This window comes from Halichoeres trimaculatus, unplaced genomic scaffold, assembly GCF_033239565.1.
Source record: "Halichoeres trimaculatus isolate MK-OKI-2021-1 unplaced genomic scaffold, fHalTri1.1 fHalTri1_scaffold_4, whole genome shotgun sequence".
Taxonomy (NCBI): domain Eukaryota; kingdom Metazoa; phylum Chordata; class Actinopteri; order Labriformes; family Labridae; genus Halichoeres; species Halichoeres trimaculatus.
The window spans coordinates 15765004-15787113 of record NW_027437182.1 but is presented as its reverse complement, the minus strand read 5'-3'; the positions used below and the strand labels follow the sequence as shown (position 1 = coordinate 15787113).

General features: G+C 39.8%; 1 protein-coding gene across 1 annotated transcript; it reads left to right on the top strand.

Annotated features, from left to right (window-relative positions):
- Nucleotides 1-306: 306 nt before the first annotated feature.
- On the top strand, nucleotides 307-20360 carry rubcn (rubicon autophagy regulator). The gene is made up of 22 exons (XM_074667840.1): nucleotides 307-584; nucleotides 2972-3125; nucleotides 3422-3505; nucleotides 4525-4684; nucleotides 4854-4960; nucleotides 5325-5553; nucleotides 6228-6656; nucleotides 6968-7015; nucleotides 7575-7667; nucleotides 8247-8362; nucleotides 8452-8650; nucleotides 8929-9036; nucleotides 9958-10032; nucleotides 12536-12596; nucleotides 12801-12933; nucleotides 13058-13203; nucleotides 13962-14026; nucleotides 14241-14479; nucleotides 15311-15372; nucleotides 15457-15610; nucleotides 15737-15830; nucleotides 18321-20360. The coding sequence occupies exons 1-22, from the start codon at nucleotides 547-549 to the stop codon at nucleotides 18455-18457; spliced, it is 2931 nt and encodes a 976-aa protein (XP_074523941.1). The 5' UTR covers nucleotides 307-546; the 3' UTR covers nucleotides 18458-20360.
- The last annotated feature ends 1750 nt before the right edge of the window (nucleotides 20361-22110 follow it).

Sequence of the window (22110 nt, the reverse complement as noted above, 5' to 3'; positions counted from 1 at the left end):
GGGTCTGTCCTCTTTAACTTAATGAGGTTATTTTTTTGGCTGTAATAATGGCAGGACGGATAATGATTATATTTTGTTATTTATTTATATTTTTCTTATCTTTTCCTTTTTTAAGATTTTTTTTTTAGCACCATCCAGCTTAATAGTAAATATACGGGGGTATTCGTAGATGCTTCGTGGTAATTTATGACAAAATGATTTAACAACTGTGGCTGTTTTGGTGCGACTGAACAAAGCCTACTGGGTCCCTTTAAGAGTGCCGTATAAAAGTGGAAAAATCCAATGCCGGTGGACAACCTAGGAGTTTTGGCCCATCTGGTGCTCCATAGAGGAAAACACCACCGCCCACCCACCGTGGGTCATGCGGCCTCTACTGTTTTGATCAACTGCTCGGACGGCTTGGGCAAAGATGACGGAGGACCGGGAGTTCGGCTAACCTTTACAAGCCGCCCTGCGACTGGAGTTTAACTTATTTTTCTTTCAAATAAGACAGAAATAGTTGGAAAGCTGGCAGCTTTGTGTGGGACTCGATTCCGCCCGGATGACATGGAGATCTCGGCCGAGGGAGAGGCGGAAGAGCGCAGGTGAGAGGAACCCGGCTGCTCATTAGAAGATGTGCAATAATTAATACGTGTTCAAAGAGCCCACTCATTTCTTAAATAAAGATGAGTCGAAGCAACAAATACCAGGGCTAACAAATCAATCCCTGAATAAACCTAGGCATTGCGCTAACTACCTAGCTGGAGCTGTAGGGGATTATAGTGGCTATTCGAGGCTAGGCTAACTTGACATACAAAAGTTTGACAGTTCGAACGAAAAATTACGCCTTGCAAAGGTTGTCATCTTGTATACCCAAAATTATTCAGTTGTCTGGTCGTTAAATTCATTTCTGTGGTTAAAATACTTGGTATCTTTGCTACCTCTGAGGACACTGAAAGGCTGTATTCGAGTGGTTAGCTCTTTTAATGCTAGGGTATGCTAACAGCTTGGGCTAGCTGTCAAACTACCGTGCAATGTTTAAGTATTCGCCTCAACGTATGCATACTATTATTGAAAGTTAAAATACACAATTAGATGTATGAGCGACCATTAGTTGGAGAAGATAACTTTAATGTCTGTATGTTGTGAAGATGGTGACATGATGAGGAAATACCACACAATTGCATCCAGCCATTACATATTAGCGAACAGCATTCATCATAACAGTTAAAGGATCTTTCGGTTTGTTTTGGATTTAAAGGTCAAAATTGAGTAAACAAATCTGTTTCGAGTGTTTTCGTATTCTCTCGCTGACACACACACACACACACACACACACACACACACACACACACACACACACACACACACACACACACACACACACACACCTTTGTCCTTTGCAATAACCCTTAACCTTATTAACCCCTCTAATGCTTGTAGAATTTCTCTACTTGATGTCTACCTTCCATACACACTCATACGTACTTAGGCTTGATTTACACAAGTTAGATCTTACTATATAAGAGCGTCATGTTCAGCTGTCTGTGGAATTTCTTCTCCAGCATTGAGCCACCATACTGCCATATTACATGATGTAATTAGATTAGCCTGTGAGACAGCTGGACTCGGGATGCTGCTGCTTACTTTGGAATAAAAGACCTATTGTCTGCATAAATGTAGGTTTTGCTGCCTAAATAAGTATATATCATTTTCTAGTTGTGATACAATAAATTGTATTACATGTTCTTTTGCTTGGTTATAAGCAGGCATAGAGCATTGGCACATGACATGGCAACATGGCACATGACTTAATGAGGGATCTTAATCAAGATTGTTTTTACTTCATACTCGAAAGAAGAAGAAGAAGAAGCGTTGCTGCTCTGCATTTGATTTAGTCAGAATGAAGTCTGTAGGTCAATCAACTGCAATCAGCTGTTTATATAAATATCGATAATAGGCTTCAACCTTTAGAAAATGGAGTTACAATGCACAAGAAAAGACAAGTAAGACAAGTTTTGGCCATAAGACTGTTTACTATTTTCTCTGACACATACATGTTAACATTCCCAAAAGACAACATAAATACAATTTCATTACTTCTCAAATACATTGTCAATAAAAACAAACCACAAGACTCAGATAATGAAATATACCAGTCTAAAACAGGTGGTATACCACTTATGGAACCAGTATTCTACATTAAAAAACTGAAATATTCCAGTAGGAAGTGGTGTAACAGACACTACTTATCGCTCTCAGCATATTAAAAAAAACAGATTTTGCATTGTTTTATAATAGTATATTCTTGCACTGTGATTGCACTTGGCTTTTAACCATATAGCATTACTAGGAATGCAACACAGCACACACTGCATGCGGAAGCACAAGTATAAGTAACCAGTCAAAGAACACATCTACAAGTGTCAATACACACTGACATTAGATGTTTGTTCTTGTTGCTGCAGTAATGTGACAAGTCCTTGATTGCAATCGGTCATTTAGTGCTGACTTCAGGGTAAAATGAGGAAGTCCAGGATGTGAGCCTCCTCTTAAATGTTGAAATGTGAGCTGATTTTTGTGTTTCTTGAGCCACTTCTGGAACTGTGTATTCCAATAATGTTTTATTCCCTGAACCAAGGACTTCTCGTCACCAGAACTGAGTCACCTGTTTTCTGTTACTTTAAAACTTGCAGTGTAAACATTAGGTGTCATTGTTTTTTTATGTGGTTCTGCTTGTTCTTTCTTATAACCCTTTACAGTGATCTTTTTTGTTTATTTAATAATGAGGCAGTAGAGTTCTCTAAATTTAAGACAAGCAGTAGTGAAACATTTTTTGATGGTAACTTGAATGCTGCTGAACCCCTCATTTTTAAAAGTATTGAGTAATGTTGTGAGTCACAACACTGCTAACACCAGCAGTTCCTTACCACTTACACTTCCTTTTTCACCCTGCCTTACTCCTTCCTGCTGTGTTTTGTTTTCTTTACAGGAGGGAGCACTGGAAGCTGCTGTCTAGCCTGAAGACCACTGTAGAGGGTCTGGTGTCCACCAACAACCCCAATGTTTGGTCACGTTATGGCGGCCTGCAACGGCTCCACAAGGACATGAACAACATCCTGAGCCATGGACTGAAGAACGAACAGGTTAGAGCTTAGTGATGTTCAGCCAATGAACAGATAACAGTTAAAGGGTGCTGCCTAAAACTCCACAGTACTATGCTGTCAGACAAAAAACACAAGCTAAAGATATAGAAGTAGTGATTGCGCATATGAAAGTAAACATTTTGTACGAGTTTAACTGACTGTCAATTTACCAATGCCCATATTTCTGTCCAGCTGACTCCCTGAAAGACTGGTTCACTGGGACCAGTCTTACAAAAGTTGATTGTTATAATTGATGCTGGTAATGGGCCACACTAACAGCAGGTTTTGTGTTGCAGGTTTACTACAAGCAGAGAGACTACTGGCCTTTTGTGTGGTGTGTTCGCTATATCAGTCCCCACCTAGCGTCGCATGTGGAACAGGTATGTTAAGTCCTATAGAGGAGTATGTAGGCATTTTTAAAATCTCCAATCTCTAAAATTTGTTATGAAGTAAAGTTTTTGTAAGAAACATTGGTATCTTACTTACCTTTTGGCCCCAGATTTGAAGTGTCAGCTGTTACATCTGAAATAAGAGTGCAAGGTGTATGCAGCATCAAATGTTGTCTAGTGTGTATCTAGTATTTCCAGTCAACTGTAAAGGAACATGGTGGACACCTCTTACCTTTGAAACGGATAGGATGATATTTCAGGGATATCATTAGGGATGATATTTTATCTCACTTTATTGTATTTATTCATCTTTTTTTGTCATATCAGCTCTGTAGCCATTCAGCAGAGATAGCAGTATGTGTCTGCTGTTTTCAGATTTTCAGTTGATTTTCAGCAAAAAATAAAAAATAAATAAATTGGCAGCCAATATTAATTTGACTCTCCTTGTGACACTCTGGTAAATCAAAGCATGTCTGCCTACTTGGACAAAATCATTATTTTTATTTTTTGGGGAATCTCAGATGTATTTTGTGAAAGTCAGCCAAAATCTCACCCTGTTCATGCTGTCAGCTGCCCTTTGATCTCTGCCCCTCTTTCAAGGATTGTGGGTCACAGGATTGGGCAGCAACAAGAAACGGATTAGGAGCACTTGAATCTAATTATGGTCATTATGCCCTATGTTTCTGACCAGCAGGGATAATGGTGTGATGTAATCATCATGTGATGAGTGGTTGTTGATATCTTGCCTACAACTCCAGACTTTTCTTTTACCCTTGAAGTACTAAACCCAAACTTGATGGGGTGTAATTTTGAATTGACAGAATAGCAATAATAAAACCTTTAGATGAACAGACTAACTGTTCAGAGTGATCCAAGATTCAATGAAACTGGCTGTCATGCTGCTTTAATAGAAGCAACAATAAATGGATACGGTGAATTTGATCATTTTCAGTGTTAAGTACTTGCTTTCAAATTTCTAACTCATTCCTCTTCTCTTCCTCTGTCCTCAGTTCAGTCACTTGGAGCCAGTTGTCAGCAGTGGAATGAAGAATGCGGATGAAAGCCACAAAGCTGAGCGCTGGCTGCTTCACAGCTTACAGGTTCATATGTTGTCAGCTCAGCTGCGACCACTGCTCCGACATCTGGGACACACACGTAAATTCTACAACGGTGAGCTTCTACAAAACACCAGAAGCTGCAAAAATACTCCTATCTCTTATCTTTAACCTCTCTCTTTTCCTTTCACTACTTTACCCTGCTATTTCTTATCTTTTTCCTCTACTTGTCTACTTGAGTTTCAGTCTCTCTCATTGTTTCTGTGTGTTTCTCTCCCTGTCAGATGATGCCTTTCTCCTGAGCGAGCCACATGTGACTGCCATGTTCCAGTGTCTGGAAGCTGTGGAGCAGAATAACCCTAAGCTGCTGGCCCAAGTAGACACTGTAGGGGTATGTGTCAGGAAATAACTGAAATACCAGAGCTCAGCTCTAATGAAGTGTGTCTGCTTTGATATCCCATGTGTAATTCAGCTAAACTTTTGACCTTTTGGCCCTTTTGTAATTAATGACTCAATGAGATGTCTCTTTTTGTGCTTTCTCTTTAAAAAACAAAACAAAACATATATTTAGTTTTTAAAATGTTTTGATTCATGTTTTATATCCTTTTAAAGTCTGTTCTTCACATTCTGTTACCGATCTGATACTTAAAATCAGCCACTCGAAACCAAGATTGAATTTTTAATGAAAGATTATATGAAGCAGGGTATTAAAAACAAGTTCTTACTTTATTGATCCCTTCCTCTCCATCCACCAGCTGTCTCCTCTGAAGGGCCCACCATGTCTGGGCCTGTTGAAGAGCCAGAGCCTGTGTGTGTTGCCAGGGTCTGGTGGGGCCTGGAGGACTGCTGACTTGGCTCTCAGAGGAGAACCTCTGAATCGCAGACTCACCACCTCCAACTGCTCCCTTCGAGAAGCAGTAACCACCAGCAGCCACAACTCTGGGAACTCTACAGAAGTGGGATCCCAAAACTGCAACAGCACAAGTGAGCATGGTGTCTTTTCCACTTTTTATTAGAAGTTAATTATTTGGCTTTTTAACCTTTATTGAAAAAGTCAGACTGAGAATTAGACAGAAAATGAGGGGAGAGATTTCGGGTTATGTGCTAAATCTGGTCTGGATTGGGGATTGCCGTATTTACATGTTTGCAGTTCTAAAATATGCAGGCAAACTTTTTGCTTGCTGTTTTGATATCTGAGTCTTGTTGTTTTGCTGAAACAAAAAGTTCAGGCAGATATAAATTTTAATTATATTAGGGGCAAACATGGCCATGCTGGTTTATGACTGAAATATATTAAGCTAACTCCAGACAATGATTCAGGTTTTTGCTCAAAGTTGCCGTGCTGTCCTTAACCATCTAAGTGAATTTTTGGGTTGAACATTGAGTAAATCAAATTGAGGAAAAGTGGTCCCTAATCTGTAATCACTACATGCAGGGATAAAGCGGGTGGGTTGGGGCAGTGGGGCTATGAATGCACTACAGTTTGTTTGTGAATAGACTGACTGACTTAACCATACAGAGGCCTGATTGTTTGTAGACAGAGTAAGTTCTTGAAGAATGTGTTGATGCAGCCTCTAAAACTCAGTGTCCTGAACTGACTGAAAATTTTGAAAATGTCATCTCTCTGAATCTCATATTATCTACCTTTTCCGTTGCAGACACTACCTCTCCTCAAGTCAGCAGCTTGGGGGCGCCCTGGGTGTGCGTGTCCAGGCCTGGGGAAAGTGAGCGGGGTGTGACACCCCCTCCTGGTCACCCCTCTGTTCCATGCATCTCCCTCACAGAGCCCCCCTCTTCCACCTCGCTTCAGTCTGAGGCTGTGGACTTGTGTGATGGCGAGTATGATGATGGGCCGGAGTACCTGGCCATTGGTAACTTGGGCCAACGCAGTCGCCGGGACTCCCGGAGCTCCACCCCCAGTAGCGAACAGGGAGAGACCCAGGACCAGTCCCAGCAAAGAGGGTCTCTGCTTCCGCCCCAACCCAGACGCTCTTCTTTCTCAGAAGGGCAGAGGGGGCCGAGCAGGGGGTCCCGAGGGCACACACGCTCATTTTCTGACACAGGGGTCAATCAGAAACTCAGGAATGGTAAGGAGATGAAGATCATGGGTGGGCTACCTCTTATCTTGTTAGAAAGGTTTTGCTTCTCAGGTTTCAAGTTGGAAACACTCTTCATGAACCTTTCTTTTCAAAAGTGAATGTTAGATTAAAGAAGAAATTTCTGCCCAACCAATGTGCTTATTTTCAGGATGTACAGAAGTTTTACCATGTTCTTTTGCAGAGGGGGCACACTTTTTTTCTGACTGTTTGAAGCCTTTTCCAGATTAACATCTCTATTCTAACTGTTCACTCAACTTTCTCTCCCTCTGCTTTATCTCTTTTTGACTGTTTGTGCGAAGGAGGTGGCCACCGAAAAATCACCATTATAATAGAAGATCCGGTAGCAGGTTGGCAGTGCAGTTCCACTGTGCTCCATCAACCCCCTCCTCTTTTTGTTTCTCCTCTGCATGCTGATGCACCGCCCTGCTCATTTCAAGCCCTTCAGATCATAAAAAGTGTTTTTGGTCTTTGATGTTTTTTTTTTTAAATAAATCGCTCCGTTCTGTGTCTCCAGTCAGATTGATGTGATGACATCATCAGTGACCCATTTCATTGTTGTGTTGGTTTTTGTTTGTGCACACATTTGCAATGACATAGTTGTGTTTTATTGAAAGTCTTATAAAAGTTAAAGAGTAAACAAGTCCATTCCATTAAAGTTATGCTTTTTGTGTCCTGTTATAGGCACTGAGATTAAAATTCAAAAATTTTAAATGAAAGATGGAACAAAACCAGACTTTCTTTTTATTTGTGCAAGATTTTTGAAGTTCTGCAAAAAGTAGTTTCATTTGTCAGCCTTTTATCCATTTTGTCTCGAAATGACATGGCATGCTCCTGTCTGTTAAAAATATTTTTTAAGCAACTGAATTTTAGATAAAAGGTTTAAACATATTCTGTTTTGTCTTTTAGAATCAGCTGGTGTCGACTGCTTGAAGGAGTACAGCCCCTTCACACCTCAGCGCAGTGATGCCAGCACCCCCAGCTCCCTCTACATGGAATCGCGTGAGTTTGCTAAAAAAAAATCATTACTTTGGTCCCTTATGAGTAGAAAAAAGCTGCTCTTTCAAGAGTTTGTTGGATAATTAGGTAAAAGTTAACCAGAGAAACAGTGGAACATTTCAATATCAGAGGAAGAGCAAGGGTGACATACTTTTAAAGGAAGTTATGTTTTTAGTGGCTTCATGTGAGTTTAGTTTGGTGCAAAGCTGACCTACAAACATGACACTTGTGACCTGCAGTCATCTGAGATTTTATTGTTCAGCACATGCATGCAGCCTAGTTTCTTTTGTTCATTTACTTCAAATTCCAATGAGTAAATCTAACAGGGACCCACTGCTTTGCAAGGCAATGTACTGCTTTCTGTGATACGTTCTTGTGTTTATATCCTGGGGTTTTCAGATGGCTCCCAATACAACAGTGTTCCAGATGGGATGTTCAGGAAGCCCTCAGAGGGTCAGAGCCTCATCAGCTACCTGTCAGAGCAGGACTTTGGCAGCTGTGCTGACCTCGAACCCACTGCTTTGCAAGGCAATGTACTGCTTTCTGTGATACGTTCTTGTGTTTATATCCTGGGGTTTTCAGATGGCTCCCAATACAACAGTGTTCCAGATGGGATGTTCAGGAAGCCCTCAGAGGGTCAGAGCCTCATCAGCTACCTGTCAGAGCAGGACTTTGGCAGCTGTGCTGACCTCGAGAAGGTCAGGACAAAAATGTACATCACACGTAACTGAAGAAAAAGTCACTGATGATGTAATTGACAGATTGAATTCTGTTCCTTCTCCAATAGGAGAACGCTCATTTTAGCATTTCAGAGTCCCTCATTGCTGCCATTGAGCTGATGAAATATAACCTGCGGCGTCAGGAGGAGGAGGGCGAGGAGGAAGGAGACAGTGACTCTGAGATTCAGCAGCTCAAACAGAAGATTCGTCTACGGAGACAACAGATCCGACGCAGTCGCGTGCCTCCTTGTGTTGCCCCCCAGCACAGTAAGCACCATATTTAATGATTGAATAGTGGTCTGTACACACATCTAATATTCCAATCCTTTCTCTGTATGATTGTACAATTTCCACGAAGGTATTGATTGATTTTATGCTTTTTTTGGTGAACCATTTCCTGTTATCATTCCTGTAACCTGGGTTTTTATCAAGCTAACTTCTTATAACTGCTATAATGTTGACATGTATTGTACCAAGTTGATTCAGTAGTCATTTTTTCCTATTTTATTCATCCATTCACCTCCTGTCTCCTTCCTCTCCTGTAGATTTTCATTCCACAGACAGTGGAGGCTCCAGGAGGAGTTCTCAGGACTCCTGCCAAGGCCTGTCTGACTCCGGCTCAGCTGAGGAGGTGGAGGAGTGCGAGCTACGAGGTAGAGCGAGGGAATAAGTGGAAAACAAGGATAGGTTTAACATAGAGAGAAAGTTTATGCTTTTGTCAGTTTAGCCAGCACTGCTTTTCAAGAAGGTGAATAGTGACATGTGATGTGATACAGTTCACACATAATTTGATCTTTGGTCTCCATATCAACATTCAGTAATGTAAACCAAGCAAAAACATGTGAAATAGAAAAATCAGAAGTATAAGCCAAATTCTAAAACTAGGGTTGAATTTTTGAATGTGTTTGAAGTTCCAGTAGAATTCATCTTTCGTGTGAATGAGTTTGTTTTTCTTTCCAGTCATTAGTCATAACCTCATAAACTCACGAGATTCATGTCGCTCATCCAGCATGTCACGTTTACCATGGACCAGTCACACGTTGACAGATTGTAGACTAGATGATTGTAAAGTATTTTATCAGTGTAACAATCTCTGTAGACTTTATCCTTGAGTGAGTAGACGTATCTTGGATTTAGATGATTCATCTGTTAGGGTCTGATTAGATTGGAAAGGCTTCAGGCTGTGTCTAAAATATTTCTTCTAATCAACTGAATCAATTTCTGTTTGTGTGACAAGCACTAACCTAATCACTAACACATGAAAAGATCTTAACATGTGTGCTCTGATACTGCTAACATGGTTTGTGGGGTTTCAGCTGTGCATGTGTTTGAGGTATGAACTGTGGTCATGTGTTTCACTGTGTTTATGTATAGCTGCACTTCTTGGTACTGCAGTGTGAGACACAGTTTGTTCTGTCTTGAGGCTGTATAACTGCATGACCTCCACAGGTATCGGTGAGGTGTAATGTGGGTTTGCCTGTGACACCGACACTAAACTGTGAGGACTTGTCACAGAAAATGTTTGTGCTTCTGGTGATGGCCGACCGTGCTGAGTGTTAGTTTCTGTCTCTCAGATGGCTGTGAGGGTCAGTCCCTGCTGGCGGTGTCTCGGAGCGGCCTCTCCCTGTCACTCGCCTCCCTCTTCTCAGGTATCTGTAGACTGGATGAGGACCTTGCTCCTCTCAGAGGAATCTGATGACTTGACTCCAAACTGATAACTTCTGCCATTTAACCCACCTGTTGAACAGTTGGCACTGAAAGCACAACTATAGCCACAATGCTTTCCTACTTAAAATAATCTACTTTCCTCAGTGTACAAAGTTAGTCCTAAAAAACAATTAAAAAATCCTGACGCTTTTTCTTCCATCATACTGACATTAACTGTCAAATGAGTTGTAAATATTGACTTTATCATTTTATAAAAGAGGAAGTACTGTTCGTTGTTAATGCTCTACACTTTCCACTGATACCCCTATGGAAGCTTTACATTATTTACGGCTCATCATTAAAAAAAAAAAAAAAAACAATTTCCTCACCCTGCTGTTTCAAAAACCCTCATTTCAGCCTCTCTGAAATACTTGGTTTCAGGTGCTGTCCCCCTTTCTTTGGATTAGCCAGTGGGTCTGTTGAGGACAGAGCTTTTGAGGCCCAACCCTCTAACATGTCATAGATCAGTTTCAGAGATCTATTTGAGACGACCTCATAATTTCAGCAAGTCTCGTGAAAATCTTGTCAAGATCTTGTGTTATTATTGGAATGGACAGATTTGAGCAGTTTACAGGCGGATTCAGAGATTTCTACAACATATGAATGTGTAGGGGTTCGCAAATGTGCATACATTCCTTCATATTTCTCCATTACAAAATCATGGACTAACTTCCCCTTTTGATTGGCATGTCTGAATTTACTTGCAGCTCAGGGCATGCAGCAACAGCCCAGGAAAAAAGGAAGCTACCAAAATGATCAGACTGAGTGTTTATGGACTATTTTGATTGTTATAAATTGTCTTGATTAATTTTTAACTCAATCAAATTTTATTTGGTCCAAATAGATCTTAATGAATTATACCAAGCATACAGCAGAGATTATTAGTGTGATAGAACAAAAGACATGAGATGTAATTTTCAAGTCTAAAACCTACTACCTATATTTATTTTTGTCTATTGTACTCTGTGTCAGGCCTGAGTAACATCCGTGGCTGTTATTCAGGTGAAAACTAACTCTGATGTGGTTTTCAGTTTGGAGTCGAGTCAGCTGCCTCCTCACTCTAGCTGATATGTTTGCTTGGCTGTTTGTCGGTGCTTGTTTCTGAATGCCCTGGGGTTTTGGAGGTGTCTATGGGTCAGAGTTTAGAAAGACCAGGAGTCCTTTACCTTGTAACACACCTTTCCATCCATCCCACCATGTCTCTTTTTGCAATTCCAGTGAGACTGATGTGTGAGTGATGTACCATTCACATCTTTGTTATGTTTACAATTTCATATGAAGCACGACGAGCTGTTTTTGATGTTCTTATTGGGGGTACACAGACTCTTTCGAAACAATACATGGTTATGATTAAATACAAGAGGATTTTTAGCCCTCTGTGAAGCAGTTTGACTGCAGAGGCTGCTTGGCTTTAGTCGATGGTTGTATTGTAGCATTGATAAAAATATTGAGTTAGCCCTTATTATTTGTCATTTAAGTGAGATTATGAATGTTCACTGAATGCCCTCAACCTTCCCAATGATTGAAAATGATTTCATGTTAATTGTGTTACTTAACCAAAACACTAAAAAAAATTATAATGCAGCATAAATTAACTGAACTACAACCATATAAGTGATGATTATTCTTGCACAAATGATTGCAGTGCAACAAAAAATTTTATGCTTTTTTGCATTCTTGTCTGTGCATAATTAAACTTACTAGAGTGTAAATATAAGTGGACCTAGAGATTTCCCAGATGATCATCACACACACCGTTACAGCAGAAGAAGTAAATGATTTGAGTATTTTTGTGACGTTAATGAAGTGATTTCTTCAAACGGCTTCTCCAATTTGAAATATTTTTAAAGAAAATCAATTTAAACCTGTACCCACCTAACTGTCCTATCCTCTATAAATCAGCCCAGTTTTCTATTTGAGTTATGAATTGTTTTCTCTGATCAATAAAACATTTCGCCCACACATTAATCCATTTTTGCTACCTCCTCTCCCACAAACTTACGCTGCTTAATTATTTGCTTACATGTAATTTATGCAGCACAAGAAATTATGCCGATCTGCTGTTTTGGAAATGAAACTATCTCCTCTTGCATTAGTGTTGTGCTTCTTTCTCATCCCTCAAATTTTTAAACCCTGCTTTGCTGTAGCTAATATTTCTGTCTGTCCAGTGTGAGAAATCACCAACCATCCACCAGCCAGCTGCTGCTATGTTTTGCTTTCATCATGTTTTCCTGACAAATTCTCCCAGAATTGCTCTTATCATCATCTTTTACATAATCTCTTGTTTAGTCCTGCAAATTATGCAATTTTGATTTTATAACATAATATAAAGAATCCATAGTGGCTGATGGATAGAGGTTTTCTTCTCCATGTCTGACTTGTGCGATGCTAATACCAGGTTCTTTTATTGTATCATTCATTTTTCCAACATGATATGTGTTACAGATGCAGACATTAAGCGCAGCGTTAGCTCCAGTGGCAGGTCTTTCCTCAGCTCAGATTCCATGTAAGTACCAAACAGGCTTCCCAGTGATTGTACACAATTTCTTAAACCCTTATTCTAACATATTTTGACCTCTTTGAGGGTGAAACTAAAGATAATCACCAGACTATGACATCTTCTTACAATGTTGATAACCACATTAGGGTTTTGTCAGCTCTGTGGATAGCTGCAGTTCTCAAATATGTTCTGTTCTCTGTATTTTTTCAGCTCCCCATCCTTCCTACAGTCAAACTCAGCTGAGTCAGTAGCCATGGGTTTACTCAGGCAGTTTGAGGGCATGCAGCTTCCTGCAGCCTCGGAGCTCGACTGGCTGGTTCCAGAACATGATGCTCCACAGAAGGTACCACATCTGACTTCTGACTCGCAGTTTTCACATGAAAGCAGTGTAGTCACTGTGTAATAACAACATTATATTCTTTCTGTGCTTTTCCAAAACAAAAATTAACCTTTTTCTCCTCTCCTAGCTGTTGCCCATCCCAGACTCTCTGCCAATCTCACCTGACGATGGTGAGCACGCCGACATCTACAAGCTGAGGATTCGAGTCAGAGGCAATCTTGAGTGGGCGCCACCCCGACCGCAGATCATCTTTAATATTCATCCCGCTCCAAAGTAAGCGAATTAAGCTCTCACTTGTCCGCCTTAACTCTCTCTCTATATTTTGTTTGCGTTCCCTTTCATCCATGAACTTATTTGATATACTAATAACAGCATAACCGGTTAGTTGAGCATGCAGGATTATAGATGATTAGGAGAAAGCTTTTCCAGTCCAAAGGTGACAACAGAAAAGCTCAGTAATCTCATTATGTAACACTTTTAACATTAATGATGTAAACACAGAAATTATGACCACTAAGCAAATTTCCTGTCCCTCCTTCTTGTTCACATTTGGCGTCTGTGCCTAGTATGTTTTAAAATAGACGTCAACAAAGCCTTTAAGTAAATAATGGGATGCTTAACTACTGGAGGTATGTAGCAAGGTTTTTATTTTCAAAGAAAATTAACAAACCAAGCAAAAACAGAATGTCACAAAAGTTACTGTTAAAAAGTAATAAAATGAACGAAAAAATTTAATTTTGTATTAGAAAATAAACTGAAACTGTATTGTGGATCTAAGATGGTAACTTTAGATGGTAAAGAAAAACGTGCTCTTCACCCCAGAACACCTTTTATTTATCTTTATTCTAATGGGTTCAATACTGTTATAACCTTTGCATGTGGTTTGAGCTCGAAAGTATATTTGTTTTTCTGAGTAATGTGGTGTTGATGTATATATTTATCAGAGTAGTGATAGTCTATGTTAAGTGTATGTATTCCTGTTATGAATGTTAGACTTGTCTTTAATTTGTCTTACTTTATTTCCCTATCAGGAGGAAGATAGTTGTGTCAAAACAAAACTACCGCTGCGCTGGCTGTGGTACCCGCATTGACCCAGGTATGACCAGCAGATCACAGAAACATTTGTGAACTATTGTTAAAAAAAAACAAAAAAACATCAGAGTTTTTGCAGTTTTGAAGATGTTGAAACTGCATGAAAATAGATTTTCAAATGTGATTCATGAGACTTCTTCTTTGGCTTCCCATCACTCTGTCCTTCATACTTCTTAACTTTACCCTGCTCATGTTTCTGTTTTCTTTATTTACTTCAGATTATATCAAGCGACTACGTTACTGTGAATACATTGGGCGATACTTCTGCCAGTGCTGCCATGAGAATGCTCAGGCAGTGGTTCCCGGTAGAGTGTTGAGGAAGTGGGACTTCAGCAAGTACTATGTCAGCAACTTTGCCCGGGACCTGCTGAGTAAGATTGCCGGAGACCCGCTGTTCAACCCCAATGACATCAACAGCGGCCTGTATAAGAAAGTGAAAAATCTGGAGGCTGTCAGGGTGAGTACAGGGGGAAAAGGGGGTTTGGGAATAAACATTCAGATCTGGTTTTACTAGTAATGAGGAGGTACGCAAGCAGGGTCAAGTTACAGGTGGATCTGACTAAACAATCCATAAGACCCTTGAATTGATTTGTACCCAAATCAGTTTAAGCAATCATCCCCCAGTTCTGCTTTGGCTTTTTCTTGAAGTTGTTTAAAAACCAACATGAGCCAAAAAGTTGACTTTTGTCAACTTCTTTCAATTTTGTTCAAAAACAAATGACAAAGGGTCTACTAAAAACTGTCCAGAATAAAAATGTTACAGTACTTTACTGATCATAAAGTAACCTAATTTTAAAATTGTGACATTGACCTTGTGCTGCTTAAATGACCCAAATAATCTGGATGGAGCTCCCTAAACAAACAGAGCCATTCATTCCCTTGTAAACAGTTGGGTGATACCCAAAAAAGGCACTTGACTCTTTTTTAGACTCGATATTCAGCAACCAGTAACACATGACGATCTTAACCCATAAAGAGCCTTAAGTATTCATGACTTGATTCTTATTGCTTAAGTTTAATCACATAGGGGTTCTGTCAGAGCTTTGGCATTAGGAAGGCATTTTCTCTGCTCATGTTAGTGTATCAGTAACCCTTACGTTGCCTATTTTTAAAAAACAGAAGGAGGCAGAAGTCAGTTTGTGCGCTACATGAATTATATTTTTTAATGCAGGGAATATTATACCCATATTTTTACCACAATATGAATTGCAGATGGACAAAATATATCTTTTGCTGAATGTGTAATCAATACTCATTATGATATTTTCTTTATTGTTGTGTTATATAGGTTTTAAGGGTGCAGCTCTTTCACATGAAAAACCTCTTCAAGACCTGTCGCTTTGCTAAAGAGTGAGTCTTGTTGCATGTTTTTCGCTCAGCAACCATTATGAAGCATTTCTACAAAAACCACTAATGTGCCTGTTTGCCCCTCAGAGTGCTGGATCAGTTCGACAGCCTGCCAGGTCACCTAACAGAGGACCTCCACCTTTTCTCCCTCAATGACCTCACCGCTGTGCGCAATGGGGACCTGGCTCCCCGAATGAAAGAGCTGCTTAAACTGGGTACCATACATGCAGCTGGCTGTGTGGTGAGATCCTTGTACCCCTCCTCAAAATGAAGTTTGAAGCTATTATGTCAGCATACAACCAGAGATTCACAGTTACATCAAATGTCTGTTTTTCTTTTCCTGTTGATCCTCTATGTTCTCTTTTAGCTGTGCCAGGCCAAGGGCTTTGTGTGCGAGTTCTGCGGCAATGAAAAAGACATCATCTTCCCCTTCCAGCTGAACAAGTGCCAGCGCTGCGAAGGTGAGCCTTCTCTGCTGGTGGCAGGCGTGGGCGCCCCACGAGCCCCCTCTCCCCGCCCCCACATTCATCTAACCTGGAAAGACTGGAAGATTTCCAAACCTCGTAGACTGGCAAGGCTTCTCTCTCAAGACAGGAGAGAGGGAGAAGGAGGGGAGGGGGATCTAGAAGGAGATAAGAGTCAGGAGGATGGAAGGGGGGAAAAAGAGGATGATGGGCAGGGAAAAGGGAAGAAATTTCAAAGTTTGACTCCTAATGTCCTGATAAAAGCTTTCTCCTGGAACAAAAGCAGAGAGGAGAGGCAGGAGATGACTGGAGAGACAGAATCAGAAAGTGAGGAAATGCAGTATGGTGATGACGAAGAGATGGAAGAACGAGAGAAACATGAAGAGGTTTTTAGCAAAGAAAGGACAACAAGTAAGGAAAGGAAGGAAAAGGTCAACTTTCTAAAGGTTTTTCAAATAGACAAACTAAAGAAGAGCCCGTCTGAGAGTGAAATAAGCAGCAGCAGAGAAAGTCTAGAGGAATTAGGACAAGAGAGGAAAACAAAATGGAAGATATCAGGGTTGGCAAGTTTTGCCAAAGTTTCCCATAAAAGAGAAGGAGTCGATGGAGCAGAAGTGAAAGAGGAAGAGTCTTTAGAGAAAGTAGTGGGTACTGAGGAAGAAGGGAGGAGGAAAGAGGCTGAAGAGAGTGATAGAAAGTCAGACAAAAGTCAAACAGAGGCAGGTGAAACTAACAAACCCAAGGCTGAAAATGCAGAGAAGTTTACACTTAAAAGTTTATGGAAACCTCATCAGCTCCCAGGTATTTTCACTAAAGGAAGGAGCAAGGTAGAGGAGGATAAAAGCAAGGAGAGTGAGGCAAAAAGAGAGATGGATACTGAGGAAAAAAGAGAGATAGATACAGAGGAAAAAAGAGAGATAGATACAGAGGAGGGAAGCCAACAAGAGCCAGGCAGCGTGAAACAAGCCAACTGGAGGAGTCGCAGAACTCGCAAAGCCAGGAGAGAAACAAAAGGCAGGAAGAGCAGGGGGGGAATGGAGAAAGAGGGCATGAGGGGAGGAGGAGAGAGTACAGAAAATGATGATTGTAGCAAGAAGGCTGCTGAAGAAGGAGAGTTGTAGATTCAGTATTTTAACAGGATCTTTGATTCAACTCAGTAAACTATCTTTTCTTTTCAATCTAGGGCTTCAGGGTCTTGTCTAACCATATTAAACTAATGTCTTGTCAATAAAGGACTTCAGGACTTCTAATACTTCCTTGCAAGACGGGGTTATTAACTTTATGTTGTGTATAAGGTGCTGCACTATTTCTTGGCTGGATGAAGTTATCTGCTCTTATCTGTGGCTTCATATTTAGCAGGGTAGATGTTGAGTTTTCTCGACATGTTTGAATGTTGACGGTAAATTAGACGAGATTCTGTCAAACCCTGTGTCCTCTTTTTGACTTGTTACAGCTTTCTCTCTGGTGGTTTTCCTCCTCTGCTCTTTTTATTTTGCACTGAGTTCTTTGCTCTGCATGGGGTGTTGGTATGTCATAGTATGGTTTCTGATGTTTGCCTCATTGCCCGGCCGGTGGAGGGTAGATGTTGTGGTGATGGGTGACTTTTGGCTTGATGATGGTACTTGAGGTGTTTTGTCTTTAGCTCTGAGCGTCTACTTTTGTTTTTGCTGTGGGTATGGCAAATGATACCCAAGAGATTTGTCTTTGTCATACACACACACATGCGCATAGTGTTTCCTTTGGTTTCATTTGGTCATATATTTCAGCTCGGAGTTACCTAAAGTAAGAGCAGTCTTTGGATGTAGACTATTCTTTTAACTTAGTAGAAATGATATCTGCTGTTGCACCTTCCATCAAATCATCCATGAATGTTTTCAAGCCATTTTGGTTTTGTTTGGATTTTATTGAATAAGGATTTTGTCATATTGTTATGTGCTGGTTAGCAGAGTGAATGTGTAATTTATGCTTTTAGCTGCTCTTACGTCTGATTTCCATAATTTAACATGAAATAAACACTATTTTTGAATTTGAGTTGCCTTTCATTTCATCCATCTGTCATTAATTGTTTTAAAAGTCATACAGAAAGTCCACTGTCTATTTCATATGATCAGTTTAAGTTAAAATCACCTCTTTAGAGCTCAGGATGTGTCTGAACAGGTCCAGGGTGTGATCTCTCATTCCTGCCTCCTCCTGACTTCTGCCATGCTCACTTTAACTCCTGTGTCTTTTATACCCTCCCTCCTCTCCCTGCCTCCCTTGAGTTCAGCTGTGATTGGCTGCTCTGTGGAGACCGCTCATGTTTTGTTGTCAGCAAACTGGTTTAACTGGTGTGTTAGCACTGCTGTATTATTTGGTTTAGCAGATAAGAGCTGCTCTCAGGTTCCTGATACGTTCCTTTGTTGAGATGAACTATTTGTGCTGTGAATCCTTGAAAGTGTCACATTACTGTCACCTGTTTTCATGGTTTTATCCCTCTTCTTTTTTTAGAATGCCATGCATGCTACCATCGCAGCTGCTTCCGGGCGGGGAAAGACTGTCCTCGGTGTCAGCGGCTGGCAGAGCGGAGGGAGAGGATGGCGCGCAAAAATATGGAGGAACAGGAGGACGAGGGAGGTGGGAGCTAGCGGTAACTCAGACACAAGAGAAGACAAGCACAGCGCGACCATGATTGTAGTGACGGACCACCTCTTTCTTTATGTTCCAGTCCTCTCACACCTGGGTGATAATACTTGATACAAGCTAATAAATTGATCAAAAGAAAATATTGCAGGATTTAATACATCACTTGTGTTAGCGTAAAATGCTGATTTTCTGTCACATTAATGAGAAGTAAGCCCCTGTAACAAACCAAATTTTCCCAGATATTTTTTTAGTGTTGACTAAAAAATATCTGAGGCTTTGTGATAAAAGTAAGATTTCTAAGTGGCAGATTTCAAACAAAACAACAACTCTCTTCAATGAGAAACTGATTCATCCATAGTATTTCATACCCAAATGTGATTACTGAATTGAATACCTTATATCTAACAAGAAATATTTGGGAAATTGTTACCTGAATGGCAGTTTTAAAAAGGTATGGCGGCAAATGTAATTAAATGTTGCTCTATTTTCTTTTCCTTAAGTTCAACTATTTTAAGTAACACTTTACATTCAAAATTGTCTGAAAAACAGAAACACTTGTAATTTTTTGTGTAAAAAAATCGTAAGTATGAAAGACAGACCCCTCCTCTGCCTTACAGGGGTATCTGAAGCCCAGAAATGGGCCCGAGTTTCACTCAACTTCTTGGCACTTTGTTTCTAACCCAGGTTTCAAATTCCTCCTTCCTACATTTGCAGCTTTTGGCAACTGCTTCAGCTCTGGTGATTTTAATGGCTACTGGCTTGGCTGAAGTTTGTTTTTGTGGCAGAATCTCTTTAAATCAAATAAATATTAAGTAGTATTTAGGTATTATATGATTTGAGTGATTTTCAGTGCAGGTACTGTATTGAGCAATCTGCAATGGTTTTATTACGATTTGAAAATATTGGAGGTATTTAACTAATAATTCTTTCCCCTGTCAGTTTTGGGTATTTTTACGCAATTTTAACCATGCTTCTGTGCCTGTGGGACCAACGGAGGTTGACTAGCGGAGTGTCACTGAAAAGTTTAATTTATAGGAAGACCTAAACTATTTTTTACTGAGCTTCTAACGCTCCTGTTCTGTGCTGCTTTGAGTGATTGGATGTGTGTGTGTTAGTAGAAAAAAAGGCTTTCTAAATAAGAAATGTGTGCGTGTGTGTGTGTGTGCACGTCTACCTGCTGTACCAGCAGCCATGCACAAATGGGTTGCACCAGCCTAATCAGCACTTAACTTGTTTCCTTAAGTTGTGTTAATAGAGAGAGTCCAGATGATTGCACTGATCTTGTCTTTCTGTTGTTGGAGGGAGTTTGGGACGTCACACTTTGGAGATTTTCTATTTTTGTGTTAATTTTTCAAGAACATAAACTGTAACCACAGTAAGATGGTCATGTTTCTGTCATGAAGCACATGGGTTGCACAAAACTTTTGGGAGTGTTCAGTCAAAATCAGAGAGGCAGAGTTTATGAGGAAAAAGCTAATTGTTAACATGCAGATGAATATTATCCAAACTAACAAATAATACCTTGGACTGAAAATCTCATCATGTACGATCTCTTCCCCAACTGACTTGTTAAAAGTAAAGCCCAGTGTTTTCTTACCTAAGTTAGCTCAGCGTAAAAACTGGAGCCATGTATAAAAATCTTGTCTGTTTTTATATAAAACTGCTCTGCCTGCACCAGAGTCTCAGTACAAATCCTGTTGTGTCTTTTGTGGGATTTGTAAAACAAACAATTAAATATTCGTTGGTGTCAGGTTAAGCTAACAGGCTCATGGTGTCATTGATACACAAGAGGCAAAATGTTGAACTATTCCTTTAAATACATTTGTGATGGTCTCTCCTCCCATAGACCTACCTAGCTCTTGAGTTTTGAGTAGCTGAACCAAACTGTTGTTTTTCTTCCTCCGCCTTTCTCCTCTTCACGTCCACCTAAGGTTTGAAACCAGCTAACATTTTGAGTCTTTTTTACTCATTACAAATAAGAACTTCATAAATAATAATGTATGGATTCTGATTTTGCTGGTAGTGCAACCCATGATGTTGATCTAAACAGACCCGAGGTTTGCTCTCAATTTCAGCTCTTAACTTTTTAACAGACATACCTCCAGAGTCAAAGAGGCTTTGCTTTATGTGCACAATCATGTCTAAGATTAACACACTTTTAATGAGAGACACAAGCAATAAAAGTCACAGCTATCTCCCTAAAAGATTCACAATGCTTTTAAATGAAACACTGAACAAAGTGATCCTCGTCCAAATCCTCGTCCGCTCAGCAGATTGATTATTATTACTTTTTTTTTTTTTTTACTGCCTTTAACATGGAGCTATGTGGAGGTTAAAAGTGCACTACAGATTGAAGTGTCTGTTATTAAAAACTTTGATTTTGTTATTTTAATTATTTGTGATAATTTGCCTTTGTTCTGTAACTATTGACAATAAAAGACTGGCTAGACTGTTGACTAGTGCTTTTGTTGGGTGCTCGACAAACTGCAGTTCACACCTATCTACAGACTTCTTATTTTAAGACTGGAGGTTGCTGCTTGATTAAGACAGTTCTGGAGATGAACTGACATACATAATGAATAATGGTTGAATGAAAAAAGAAAACAGATGAGAAATCAGGCTGAACAAGGAGCAAAAAAAATGTTCTGTTTGAGAACTTTGGATGCTTTGTCTTGTTTGAGATTTTGATGTTTCCTCCTATGTAGAAACAGTTGCAGACTGGCTATTGCTGCTGAAATGACTCACACTAAGCCAACTGAGTAATCATTTCAGCTCTGGTTTTTGCCTGTTTGAAATACTTCCCTTAAAAAAATTGCTGACCAATTTCCTTCAAACCTGATCAAGTACTCGCCAGCAGATATTTTGGAAAATACAACATTTTTGTGCTCTAACCAAAGAGGTTAGGATTAAAATTTACCCGAACTGATGATTTTGGACCTCCTTCTTTGATGTAAATGTATCTTTATTTAGAAAAAAAAATAACGGTTCAGCATACATGTTTTACTTATACCAAAGCAACAATACAAAAGCGAACAATTCCACATTTTTCCCTGATGTAATTATTGTAAAAGTATGAAAATATAAATAATTGATTATATTAATCTAAGGTAAAGCAGTCACACGGACATACACACTACAGAGTAATATGTATGACATATATCAATGATTTCTTATGAGTTAAAGTGCTTATCATCAGTCCAAGAAATGTTGGTTTGAAAAAAAGCTTTGGTAGGAGTAGAGCAAGTGCATAAATATTGAAGTGCTTCTGTAGATAAAAACCGCATCACTCTTTGTTAAAAGTCTTACAACAGCACAACCCAGAGGAAAAACTGTGTTATGACAGGTATTTCATTAGCGCTATAATCTCAAGCATATTTCTTTCAGTAGACTGACTGGCAAAAGGAGCAGGAAAGTGTCACCTGTCCAAAAGCAGAAAACCTGTGACTCATGCTTTTTTAGACCAATCTGAAAACAATTCAAATGTAATTAATATGATTAAAGTTATTATGGAGCAACACATTGCAGTGTGGGAAATTTATGTAGTTAGTTACTTATATTCTTCTATTGCAACCACTTAATTTGTAATGAATAAGATATAAAACTCAGGATATTTGATTCAAACTGTACTTGTAAGACCTTCACCTGAGACCTTGGA

Bases quoted from the DNA above. Each gene is read 5' to 3' on its own strand.
- rubcn (XM_074667840.1), top strand. From the start codon at position 547: ATGGAGATCTCGGCCGAGGGAGAGGCGGAAGAGCGCAG. The intron at 5,554-6,227 runs GTGAGCATGGTG...TTTCCGTTGCAG, and splicing joins CCAAAACTGCAACAGCACAA to ACACTACCTCTCCTCAAGTC. The intron at 15,831-18,320 runs GTGAGCCTTCTC...TTCTTTTTTTAG, and splicing joins CAAGTGCCAGCGCTGCGAAG to AATGCCATGCATGCTACCAT.